Source organism: Melanotaenia boesemani, chromosome 5, assembly GCF_017639745.1.
Source record: "Melanotaenia boesemani isolate fMelBoe1 chromosome 5, fMelBoe1.pri, whole genome shotgun sequence".
In the NCBI taxonomy this organism is placed as follows: Eukaryota; Metazoa; Chordata; class Actinopteri; order Atheriniformes; family Melanotaeniidae; genus Melanotaenia; species Melanotaenia boesemani.
The window spans coordinates 34,135,776-34,149,338 of NC_055686.1; the positions used below are offsets into that span (position 1 = coordinate 34,135,776).

Sequence of the window (13,563 nt, forward strand, 5' to 3'; positions counted from 1 at the left end):
AGATAAAATAGATAAAAACATTACATGAGGAAAATAGATTAAATGACACATTGTGGATAATTGTTTGCACCTAATCATACTCTACATTTCCTGAGTAACATGCACCTGCTTGTCACTCTTAAAGTATACAACAGTTAGTGGATTTGAAAAGTAACTCCTTTAATTGTAGCCTAATTATGACAGTTCCAGTGGAGCACTGTTTATTAATTGTACAGTTTTTGACTACTTGCGCATTGAGCCGGTCGGCTATTGTCTGCCAGACTCTCTCGCGTTCTTTACTTATGGCATTGGTATTGCTTTTTTTTCTCATAATATCCTTAACTTCGTCAGAGAACTCCGTCAGGAGCTCTTGTTCAGCGGCCGTGACGTAGGACGCGCGACTTTTATCCATTTCCCCATCGGTGATTCTGTGAGCGATCACGAGGTCTGCTTCAGTAAGCTGTGCACACGCACTTATCCCAACTATCTTCACCTGGCTTAACCTAGCCGTACCTTCTCATCCTGGCTCAGCAAACGTGCAATCAATTAAGCCAGGATAGGCCGCGCAAGCTAGGTCAAGCTGGGCTTGTTTAATTATCCTGGATTTCTTTATTCTGGTTTCGTGCAATACCCCTCTGTTGTGGGAAAGTGCTTCTCACTACCTGCTGCCATTCTTCTAGTGGATTGAGGGTTGGTATGATTTGGTAGTGACCCACAGAAAGGGCCTGGTCTTTAAAGACGGTTTTTATTTTCTTTTTTATTAAAGATATTTTAAATTAAGGCAGTGTGATTTAGTTGGTGTGCTGCCTTATTTTATTGTTCTAACATAATTTTATTTCTTTCTTTTAGTGGCCTGAGAGCTGGGGGTGGTGGTGCCTCCTCGGTGTTGGTCTCCTTCCTGGTGGGACTTCCTCCCTCCTCCTCTGAATGCTGCTCAGTGTGCCTGTGTGGTGTGATTATAGTGTTGTGTGGTAGTGTGCATGCTTTGCTTGGGGTGGCTTTTCCTTGGATTCTCGCACCTCGTTTCAGCCCACCTGTCCCTGGTAAGCCTCAGCTCTATTTTTATTTGTTTTTAACAGTTTGTTTTGTTTAAATAAAGATTGTGTTAATTTCACTGGATGCTTGTCTCTCACCTCATTAGTGTAACGAACCTGATTGCCTTGTTGGAATAAATATTAATAATCTCTGGGTGACAGTCCCAGGCAGCGTTGTCAGACTTTTTTAGTTTAACTGAAGTTCACTACTCCCCCAGTCTTGCCACACCTTGAATGTTGAAGAATTATTGTAAGATTTTTTTATATTAAAGAGACAATAAATTTTACACTTGCTACATATTTATTAAAGAAAACAGTTTGTTAGCATGACCTTTATGGGCTAAAAGTATATGAACCTTGTGGATTGCAGGTTAATTTTAAAATGAGTGACATGTTCTCCATCACATCACAATCAGATGTGAGTGGATGTCTTTTTTTTTTCTCCTTTTTAAAAATTAAACAAGGGAGCTCAAAGTTTCACAAGACATGTAGAAGTAGCTCATAAATCCTAGATCATAAATCAGGGCAATTTCTGAAGACCTGAGCAAACTTATCACATTTACACAGGCTGATGAAGGAAATTTATGATCATTTATTGTCCTTAGGAGTATTTGATGAATAAAAATTCCTCCTATAAGAAGGTCTGTAACACAAAGCTACTAAAGGATTTGGGGTTACTGCCACATCTAATGGCCTCTCCCTGTTGGCTAACACTAAAGTTCACGAGTCCCTTGAACAACAACAGTGCACATTGGCAACTCCAATAATTAATAATTAAATAATAAATAATATGTTGCTTAATCAGTTCTGTTTGCCGGATGTTTTGCTTTTATTTGGCATTGTCTTGACTTTAATTTCTTTTCCTTAAGAGACCCGTTTACTGTAGAGGACTGATAGTCATACGTGGGTCATCATGAAACTGTGTCTCACTTGAAATGTATATAAATGGTTTTATTATAATCAAAATATGTACATATTGAACCAGAAGCTGCTTTGTTGTCTTTTTTTCATGTGTAATCGTGTAAATGTTGCACAATGAGACTTATAAGCAGCTGTAAGAAGAGGACGGTGGTTGTGGTTATGCTAATTAACGTAATGCAACAAGTCTTCTTGCTCAAAGTGAGCTGCAAACATGAAATATGATCCACTGCCTTCAAAGGTAAACCACGTTAACCACTCATCCCTCTCATTGTTTGTTTATCTCATTTCCGATAAATGTCTTCTAAAACTTTTCGAAGCTAAAAGACTTTGTAATACATTTGAATATAAAACCTAGCTTTTCCTTACTTGTACAGGGACATAAATTCTCTAACTTGAACACGTTTTTAAAAACTTGTATCTCCATGTGTGTAAGTGCATCAACAATTACAGGTAAAAGTTAAAAGTATGGATTCGTTCTGAAAAAAACGTTCAGGTTGACAAGAACCAAACTTTTGTCCTACATTTTAAAGGTTGTTCAGTTTATGGATAAATAAAATGTTAAAGAACTCTTGGCAGAATGAGTGAATAGTAGAGACACGATCTTCCATCTCGGGACGGAAACCTTTGAGTAACCGTAAACAGACTCATCTTTAGGGAGTCACGCTGGCCTTGGTCAGGAAGGTCGTAGCGGTACTTTTTACAACAGTACAGGTGATATAAAAATAGAACACACACAATAAGTAATATATATAGTATCTGGTCTGACAGGGTGAGTATGTAAACATGTAAAGACAGTTTCCTTGTGTTCATTGTAAAGTCTGACAGCAGACTGCGGTATCTCCTTCATACAGCGAGGATGCATCAGACTCACTGAAGCTGCTCTCCAGAGCAGACAGGGAGTCCTGCAGGGGTGGGACTCATGGTCCAGCATGGAGGTTCATTCACTACGTCCTGCACTCCAGAGAACAGCCCAGGACAGAGCTGGACTTCCTGATGATTTTGTCCAGCTTCTTCCTGTCTGATGCTGCTGCTCCAGCAGACCTCACATCTCAGGATGGCTGATGCCACCACAGAGAGAAGGTCCTCAGGAGACCCCCCCTTCACTCCAAAAGACCGCTGACTCCTCAGAAGATAGACCTGCTCTGACCCTTCCTGTACAGTGCATGCATGTTGTGAGTCCAGTGTTTTGTTGAGGGGAACACCACGTATTCTTTCAATGTCCGTTCCCATGTTCACTGGTGAGGGACAGCAGACCAGCGTCTCCAAAAATTCACCTTGGTTTTCCCTGCATTTATCAGAAGGTGGTTTTGCTCACATCAGTCCACAAAGTTCTGTGTCAGACCTCTACTACATGGTCTCCTCAGTGATCGGTCATCTGAGACATGTTACGTTGAGGTAAACCCACCACTGCTGCCAAAGATAGTTTCAATTAGTGGTTTGAGATGAAGGAATTACCATTGCATGATATCTGAACGTTTACCATCATCTGGAGTTGTTTTAAGGGAATTTGTGTAGTTTTTCTTTAAACCATGTCCAGATGAAGAAAATAAGACTTCAAGTGATGTTCATCTACCTACAGAGTTGACTGACCAATCAGAGGTTAGGAGGTACCAAACAAAATGTTTTCAACCTGATGGTGGTGCTTGAATTTGTTTTAGTGTGAATGTATTTGTTAAGACGAAATAGGCAGAAACTTCCGGGGAGCGTCTCACCACGTGGCTCGAGTAGCTTCACCTGTTGGACTTCTGGTACTGACATAGACCATTGTTTCTTATTCTGATAACTGCTGATATCCAAAGTGTACGTGGCTACAAATAAATTGGCTCAATCAATAAAGCCTTGAATGTTGAATTAAAGTAAGATTTCCATATTAAATGAGACAATAAATTTTACACTTGCTACATGTTTATTAAAGAAAACAGTTTGTTAGCATGACCTTTATGGGCTAAAAGTATATGAACCTCGTGGATTGCAGGTTAATTTTAAAATGAGTGACATGTTCTCCATCACATCACAATCAGATGTGAGTGGATGTCTTTTTTTTCTCCTTTTTAAAAAATTAAACAAGGGAGCTCCAAAAGCTTCACAAGACATGTAGAATTAACTCATAAATCCTAGATCATAAATCGGGGCAATTTCTGAAGACCTGAGCAAACTTCTCACATTTACACAGGCTGTTTGCAGATGAAGGAAATTCATGATCATTTATTGTCCTAATGAGTATTTGATGAATAAAAATCCCTCCTATAGGAAGGTCTGTAACACAAGGCTACTAAAGGATTTGGGGTTACTGCTACATCTAATGGCCTCTCCCTGTTGGCTAACACTAATGTTCACAAGTCCCTTGAACAACAACAGTGCACATTGGCAGCGCTGTGAGTATAAACTTATCTTTATTTTCTAAAGATGATGTTTAGAAGCCAAAATAATTCTGGAAAAGTTGAATGTATACATGTCTGGAGAAGTTAATACACTGCCGTTCAGCACAACAGTCTCCTATTGGTTCAGCATGGTGGTGGTAATATCATGGTGTGGGCCAACTTTTTAAAATGATAATAAAAAAGTACACAACTAGTACCTCTAATATTTTCTATTTTTAGCCTATTTTAGGTCTGTCTTTTATATTTGCTGACTTCAAAATTTTGTACAGAGGCAGCAGAAACAACACCTTTGGGCCAACCACAAGCGCATTTCCTCTGGAGTCTACCCGAGTGGAAAGTTTCTTACTGGTGGGTTGAAAGATCCACTACCTTTGCAACCACAGCCACACTGCCTCTTTCACACCATTGACACCTCTTTTTTTTATTTTTTTATCTTGATAAAACGTGACACAGTACCTCCGTCTGTTTAGAAGCCTCTTATCGTGATTTGAGGAGCAGCTGTGGTGAACCTCCAATATCATTGTCTCCAGGGGAATATCGAGTCACCATGAGGACCGCTCACATCCTTCTGCTCTGCATCCTGGGAGCTGCACTGTTGGCTGCAATCAACTGCCACAGTAAGATTATTTTGGATTATGTAGTTTAGATGGAGGAGGCACCTTTTAAACCAGCCTAACGATGATCAATGCTCTTTTATTCAGCTGGAAGTGGTCCTGATAATTGTTGCTTCCAGTTCTACCCGAGAAGATTGAACAAAACCCTCATCAAATCCTATTACCTGACTCATTACAGCTGCTTCAAGCCTGGAGTCATGTAAGCTCTTCAGACTGGGTTTACCTCAGTCTCATCTTGTCCAATTCAATGATTCAATAAGTCTAATAAGTACTACTAAGTATGACTTAATGCATCACAATTCATGAACATATTTAATTGTTTTGTAGCTGTATTTTATTTTAAAATGAAAATATAAAGTCTGATAATGAGTTTAATGTTTGACTTTGTGTCTCTGTCTCAGTTTTGTTACAAAGAAATCAGGTTGTCACATCTGTGTGGATCCGACTCTGTCCTGGGTCGAGAACATCATGAAGTTCGTGGATGAGAGCTCCTTTTAAACGGGTGACCTGCTCATCCTGAAGACGTCTTCATCAGTAAAAATTAAACCAGAATGTTGTTTCCTTTCTTTTTAATTTTGCTTTAATATGTTTTTTTATGCTCATTATCCAACAGTATAAACCTTGTTGCAATAAAGTTTGTAGTTTTAAATGTTTGATTTATTTCATCTGAAATTCTGTAAATGTCAAAATATAATTAATTTTGAGATTTGAGTTTGAATAAAAACAATGTCTATATTTGTTGTGGCTTAGGTTTTTTCCTTTTTCTTTCATAAGGAAAATTTTATTTTTTAAAAAAATGGAGCTAATTATAAAAACATTTAATACAAAGATAAATTCTAATTTAAATTAACTTTTTAGTCATGACTTTCAATGAGGTGCAAAGGTTTTAATTCATCCCTCTTCTTTATATTTTGCCAAGAAAACTGGAAAACGTTACAGAAATGATTGAAAAATGTTCAATCTTTTTTTTGTTCTCAGTCCAGATTATTACACTCTGCTTCAGTTGTGTGGAGTTCCCAGCTCTAGGACGATTCCTCCCTCCATCAGAGGGATGAATCAGATTATTTGTATAAAACAAATTGATTATTATAATGCTGATTAGATGTAGATCAGGACATTATTTCACACATACAAAAAAAAAACAAAAATCTTGCTGCCCCCTGGTGGTCACATGACTGCATTACATAACCATCTGAATTTCAGGGATTTCCTGCATTGGCCTACAGTGAATGGTAAAACAGGTGAATCTGGTGGAATCCAGTAAAAGTGTCAATAACTGTATATCTATTTTTTTTCCAAATGAAATCCTGACATTGGAGAAAACAGCATTTTAAACTATAACAACAAAGAGATTAAAGAATGCATTTTTAATGGGAGTAAAGGGAACATTTTTGGCCATGAAGGTCACCACAGGGAGTTTCTGAAATTATATGAATGCATTGAAATCAGTTTGTTGTTAGTATTTGACAGATGCAATCACCACCAAAACCTCATCCCTGTCAAATTAATTATATAGAAAATAATTCATGTTTCTTATTTGTTTTTTAAATGAATAATCAAGTAAACTGGCATTTAAAGGTTAAAATAGCTGAAAACTAATAAACGTTTAAGTAGGTCTGAAGTTGTTCAAGGGATTTATAAAAGAAAAACAGAAGAAAATAAAGAGGTTTGAAGCAGAAGGTTATTTGTAACTTGAAGTCATGCAGTTTCTGTATTGTGGTGTGATCTTAATCCAGGTTGAAACACTTCATACAAACTACAAATGGGATTTAAAACCACTTTTTCAAGGATTTATGACAGCAAGCCTAAAAGTTTTTGGTTTATAGCAAGTTGATAAAGACAGATGAATGTGGTTAAATACAGAGGTGTTGATAAGGTCGTGGTTGAGCGCCTTGCATGGCAGCTTCCGCTATCAGTGTGTGAATGTGTGTGTGAATGTGTGTGTGTGAATGTGTGTGTGAATGTGATGCATGATGTAAAGCACTTTGGGTATCATTTCCAGGTACAGTAAAGCGCTATATAAATAAGGACCATTTACCATAAGAGGTAGAACATGGTAAAATAAAATAGTCACCGTTAAGCTTTACAAGCTGAACTATGGTGTAAAGTCTGGTGTTCATTGTGAGGTTTGGAAGTTTGGATAAAAACAAGTAAGACTGAACAAACCTGAAAACATTTAATCAAATGACATGTTTGAAATGGTAAAATCTTTTTTCTACAAAAATAGTCATGTCTAAAATGTGATTTTGATCATTTAACTATCTCTGTGAGAACAGTGTGGATTCTGTTTATGTGACACATTCTGTAGACGTCCTAGTTTGTGGTTAAAAGGTAATTTTTTACATCTCTGCAGAATGCATCCGGAGGTGTGATCAGATTCATCTATTTTTAAAATATTAGAGATGTGACGGTTTATTCTGCAGCACTCGTGCATGTCACACAGTCTGTCTTCAGCAGCGACAGAGTGAAGGACCAGATCATGCTGTGGCTTTTCCATGTGGGTGTGGTTCTGCTGAACATTGCGTGGATCTCCTTCTTTCTGACACCAGGTCCTCTCTCAGGTGAGAACAAATGAAGGAGCTTTGGTGTTTTCATTTCAGTGACACAAAATGTCTCGGTAACACTTTACAATACTGGACGCAAAATTTGCTTCGTTACTAGGGAACACCTTGGGGCTGAATCAGGAAGTAATGGGTAGTTAACCAGTACTTACTGGTACCCACAAAAACCAGACTTATTAAGGCACAAAAGAGAAATTCTTCATGTGAGTACTGGATTACTCTGCCTCGTTGAGTGAACAGCTCATTAAGTCAAAAACCTGTTTCCTGGTGGTTTTGGAAGCCCTTGTAAGGATGAAAAGCAGTACCATTTATTCTTGTACTGCTGTGTCATCTTACCTTTACTTGTTCATCACTTACTAATAAGTCATTACTTAATCACTGACTGGTCATTATCTGTTATACTGTTTGCCTTCATAAAAAAGTCAAACATAATACCAAGTACTTAGTGAGGAACGCATCATGAACTAATTAGTACCTGACCAGTAACTACTACTTTTGTGGCATTTTTTCTATATTGAAAATAAAAATTTGATCTCTTTCTAACCAAAAGGTATTATACCTATGTTAGATACCATTTTTATCATAAGGCTTTATGCATATAGCTACCTAACATGTGCAAACCATTCAAAATGATAACTGCAGAAGAAGAGACAGTATTTATTACACAAAATGTACCTTAAAGTTAGACACAAACACACAAGCAAGCATTTCCCCCAATAAATGGAAACTATCGTTTCCATATATTTTAAACTTTGTACTGTTTTTGCATATCTCGTGAAGCATATGTCCAAGTGCACCATTCTTGTGAGATTTGGCCACCCAATGTGTCCACTCTATTGAGGCAAGCTGTTTCTTCAAGCTGTTCTCTGTTCGATTGCCAGGCAGTCTCCAGACCTGGGATTTGTAGGTAGACCACTCACAGTCAATGTTCTTTGTATGGGCACCTGTTTCTGCGTTTACAAATGACCGGCTGTGGTTTACTGAATAGTGAACATATCCACTATTAGCCAGTGCCGTCATCTAAACCCTCCATTGATCTGAGATGATAGTGGTCCCTTGGCAATCATAACACCTTATGACTGGGATCAAGTGCCACCAGGACTGTTTTCTGACTAGCCTCAGAATGGGCCGCCTTCTCATGCCTGTTATGCCTAGCATTCCAAAGACCCATGTTCGCCTCCTCTTACACTGATTTGCAACGACATTAGAACATGACATCTGAAATAACATTATCTGGTTACAATAGTGTTGAGGAATCTGACCTCTGATGCTGATTTTTTTGCCTAATTGACCACTGCAGAGCTTCGGTCTGAAAGCACTTAAGCTATCAGTAAAGTGTGTGTGTAAGTCTTGTAAATTAAATACAGTGTCCTAAAGAAACACTTCACGGTAAATAAAATACATCATATCAGCATAAATCAACTAGTATTCATCAGTGCTGCTATAACACTTAAACTTATAGCATGCACATGTTAGCTTAAAGTAATCTGAAGTTAACAGTCATACGGTTAGCTGCTAAATCGCGATCATGCTAACGGGTAGAAATGGGCATTTTAAAGAGTGCAAACATACACATGAGCGGGACAACACTAGCAGAAAGAGTAAGTTACATTTAAAAATTAATCTTGTCTCAGGATAAACACAACTTACATCGTCAGTGGCAGCTGTACCGCTGGAAACATGTCGAAGGTAGAACGTGAAGAAAAGGAAGAGGACGTGCATAAGCCGTCTTCAAAATAAAATGCCTACTTCAAATTAAAGGTATGAATACATGAACATTTATAATTGGAAGAATTCATAACAAATTGCATAAAGCTGTTTAATACTTTAAGCAATAAGATTTTTTTTTTTGTAAGATCTTAAGCCTCATGTCTTGTAAAGAGGCAACCATAGGAAAACGTAATGGAACCATTCAAGAAAGTGGGTTAAACTCAGGTTTTTTATTTTAGAAAGAGATTAAGTCATTTTTAGGCTACATTCACACAGTGCAATTTGTTTCAGTCGTCTTTCATATTATTTACATGTGGCCTCTATTAGACTTCAGTATGAACCGTACACTGTCCTGAAGCTACCCACATACACAGAGGAACATGTGACGTCACATGCAGCACACTGTGTCCATCGAAATCCTACATCACACACTGTGGACAAGTAGTAACATCACATCACATTTCTATACTTGGTAAATTTGTAAATGACTATTTTTTGGGACGTTTTGATCATGATCATTCAGAATGTTAAAACTGAAAAGTTAATTTTTCAAAAGTGATGTGTTTGATTTACTGTTAAGGGATATTTCTATTGAAATACATATTCCAAAGATTAATAAAACAGCTGGTAGAGTCCTGACTAATTACAGGTGAGAACTTTGATAGTGGTCATGGGTGTAATGGCAACCACTGAAAGATTATGGAAGAAAGAATTTATTTGAGTGGTCAACATGACTGGAAAAGTGCTATACATGTATAGTATATTTACCAAAAAGTATTTTTAATTGAGGGGAAAAAAGCTAACTTTTTAAATAATTGACCATATTGGGTGGAAAAAGAAAATATCTTAAGAAATGGGCTTGTAAAAATGTTGGAATTCTTAAGTGCCCTGTAGCTAATGATCATGAAGGTGCACAAAAGTAGTAGGTACTGGTCAGGTACTGATTAGTTAATGCTTCGTTCCTCAGTAAGTACTTGGTATGATGTTTAACTTTACAATAATGTACACAAAAGTAGTAGGTACTGGTCAGGTACTGATTAGTTAATGCTTCGTTCCTCAGTAAGTACTTGGTATGATGTTTAACTTTACAATAATGTACACAAAAGTAGTAGGTACTGGTCAGGTAATGATTAGTTAATGCTTCGTTCCTCAGTAAGTACTTGGTATGATGTTTAACTTTACAATAATGTACACAAAAGTAGTAGGTACTGGTCAGGTACTGATTAGTTAATGATACGTTCCTCACTAAGTACTTGGTATTATGTTTGACTTTTTTATGAAGGTAAACAGTATAACAGATAATGACCAGTCAATGATTAAGTAATGACTTATTACTTAGTAAGCGATGAACAAGTAAAGTTAAGATGACACAGCAGTACAAGAATATATAAATGGTACTGCTTTTCATCCTTACAAAGGCTTCCAAAACCACCAGGAAACAAGTTTTTGACTAAATGAGCTGTTCACTCAACGAGTCAGAGTAATCCAGTACTCACATGAAGACTTTCTCTTTTGTTCCTTAATAAGCCTGGTTTTTGTGGGTACCAGTAAGTACTGGTTAACTACCCATTACTTCCTGATTTGCCTGTAAGGCGTTCACTAGTAACGAAGCAAATAATTAACCAGTAGTTCCCTAATAAGCCTGGTCGTTGTGGGAACCAGTAAGTACTGGTTAACTACCCATTACTTCCTGATTCGCCCCCAAGGCGTTCCCTAGTAACGAAGCAAATTTTGAGTCCAGTATTGTATCGAGATTCCTTGTTTCTCTGTTGCAATTTGTTGATGTGAAATGTGACAAAAACTATAATAAAAATAAATGAATGTAGCAGCTTCCTGATGGTGAGGTCATGTCTTTCCGTTTACAGTACTTGTAACGAGAAGAAGCCGCAGCTCTGATGAGGAAACGCTGTTAGCTGAATTTTGCATTAATTCTCCATCTGATAAGAACCGGACACCAACCGATTCTCCATCTGATAAGACCAGGACACCAACCGATTCTCCATCTGATAAGACCAGGACACCAACCGATTCTCCATCTGATAAGAACAGGACACCAACCGATTCTCCATCTGATAAGAACAGGACACCAACCGATTCTCCATCTGATAAGACCAGGACACCAACCGATTCTCCATCTGATAAGAACAGGACACCAACCGATTCTCCATCTGATAAGACCAGGACACCAACCGATTCTCCATCTGATATGACCAGGACACCAACCGATTCTCCATCTGATAAAAACAGGACACCAACCTCAAAGACCATCAAAATATTTAACTGTAAACTTTGTTTTATTAATTTATTTCTCCTGTGAACAGAGATTTCATGAACTTATTTTCTTATAAAAGCTAAAATTCTTATCAAATGTGGAATTACTGTAAATGAGAGGAAACTAGATTAAGATTAATGTTATATCAATATTATTTCATTAAGCATTAATGTAACAGTTATCATTAGTACTACTACTGATAACAGTTTAGACTTTATTTTTCTTCTTCTATGTTCCTTCTGTCAGAAAATTGATCAACTATAAAAATTCGCAAAACTCTAAAAATGAGTCTTTAGTATTTATAGCAGTAAGATTATCTTGGATTATGTAGTTTAGATGGAGGAGGCACCTTTTAAACCAGCCTAACGATGATCAATGCTCTTTTATTCAGATGGAAGTGGTTCAGTTGGTCCTGACAAAATATAATTAATTTTGAGATTTGATCTTGAATAAAAACTATGTTTATGTTTCTTGTGGCTTAAGTTTTTTCCTTTTTCTTTTTTAAGGAAAATTAGTTTTCTTTTTAAAAAAAACAAACTGATTTGAAGCTAATTATAAAAACGTTTGACATAAAGATAAATTCTAATTTAAATGAACTTTTTAGTCATGACTTTCAATGAGGTGCAAAGGTTTTAATCCATCCCTCTTCTTTATGTTTTGCCAGGAAAACTGGAAAAGTTACAGAAATGATTGAAAAATGAAAATGAATATGGGATAAATGGCAAAAACAAATGGTGTAATTTTGTGTTTTATTAATCTTTTTTTTTGTTCTCCGTCCAGATTATTACACTCTGCTTCAGTTGTGTGGAGTTCCCAGCTCTAGGAGGATTCCTCCCTCCATCAGAGGGATGAATCAGATTATTTGTATGTAACAAATAAATTAATATAATGCTGATTAGATGTAGATCAGGACATTATTTCACACATACAAAAAAAAAAAACAAGAATCTTGTTGCCCCCTGGTGGTCACATGACTGCATTACATAACCATCTGAATTTCAGGGATTTCCTGCATCGGCCTACAGTGAATGGTAAAACAGTTGAATCTGGTGGAATCCAATAAAAGTTTCAATAACTGTATGTCTATTTTTTTTCCAAATGAAATCCTGACATTAGAGAAAACAGCATTTTAAACTATAACAACAAGGAGATTAAAGTATGCATTTTTAATGAGAGTCAGTGGAACATTTTTGGCCATGAAGGTCACCACAGGGAGTATCTGAAATTATATGAATGCATTAAAATCAGTTTGTTGTTAATATTTGACAGATGCAATCACCACCAAAACCTCATCCCTGTCAAATTAATTATATAGAAAATAATTCATGTTTCTTATGTGTTTTTTAAATGAATAATCAAGTAAACTGGCATTTAAAGGTTAAAATAGCTGAAAACTAATAAATGTATAAGTAGGTCTGAAGTTGTTCAAGAGATTTATAAAAGAAAAACAGAAGAAAATAAAGAGGTTTGAAGCAGAAGGTCGTTTGTAACATGAAGTCATGCAGTTTCCGTATTGTGGTGTGATCTTAATCCAGGTTGAAACACTTCATACAAACTACAAATGGTGATTTAAAACCACTTTTTCAAGGATTTATGACAGCAAGCCTGAAAGTTTTTGGTTTATAACAAGTTGATAAAAACAGATGAATGTGGTTAAACACAGAGGTGTTGATACGAGGTAGAATATGGTAAAATAAAATAGTCACCTTTAAGCTTTAGAAGCTGAACTTAGAAGATGTCCTGGTAGTTTGTAGCTAAAAGGTCATTTTTACATCACTGCCTGATGCAGCCGGAGGTTTGATCAGATTAATCTATTTTTTTTTAAAATGTAGACATGTGATGTTTTTTTCCTGCAGCTCTCATACAAGTCACACAGTCCGTCTTCTATTTAAATGAGCAGTTGTACCAAATTGATAATAATATATGTATATACCATACCATGGTCACTTACGAAAGAAATAAATATTAAATAAATTATTAATGCGTTAATGTTGTTTTTTACCATTAAAATCATATGTTTTCACAAGAAGCAGCTGAGTGGACAATTTCGTTGTGACGTGTTGCCAAGGTAACCGGCTCTGACACAGAACC

The 13,563-nt window shown here is 36.7% G+C and overlaps 2 protein-coding genes across 4 annotated transcripts; both read left to right on the top strand.

Annotated features, from left to right (window-relative positions):
• The first annotated feature begins 613 nt into the window (after window positions 1-613).
• LOC121639573 (C-C motif chemokine 4-like) lies at window positions 614-5,666 on the top strand. 3 transcript variants are annotated; one of them, XM_041984902.1, is made up of 6 exons: window positions 614-673; window positions 829-1,022; window positions 4,585-4,663; window positions 4,786-4,932; window positions 5,017-5,128; window positions 5,331-5,666. In XM_041984902.1, exons 2-6 carry the CDS (start codon window positions 960-962, stop codon window positions 5,425-5,427), a joined length of 498 nt encoding a protein of 165 aa, XP_041840836.1. In that variant the 5' UTR covers window positions 614-673; window positions 829-959; the 3' UTR covers window positions 5,428-5,666. The 3 variants fall into 3 exon arrangements, with proteins under 3 accessions (XP_041840836.1, XP_041840835.1, XP_041840837.1); XM_041984901.1 differs by having other exon boundaries at window positions 614-669; XM_041984903.1 differs by lacking the exon at window positions 614-673 and having other exon boundaries at window positions 727-1,022; window positions 4,846-4,932.
• Window positions 5,667-6,998: 1,332 nt separating this feature from the next.
• Window positions 6,999-11,898, top strand: LOC121639330 (myb-like protein V). Its single transcript, XM_041984492.1, has 3 exons — window positions 6,999-7,490; window positions 11,066-11,482; window positions 11,864-11,898. The coding sequence occupies exons 1-3, from the start codon at window positions 7,409-7,411 to the stop codon at window positions 11,896-11,898; spliced, it is 534 nt and encodes a 177-aa protein (XP_041840426.1). The 5' UTR covers window positions 6,999-7,408.
• The last annotated feature ends 1,665 nt before the right edge of the window (window positions 11,899-13,563 follow it).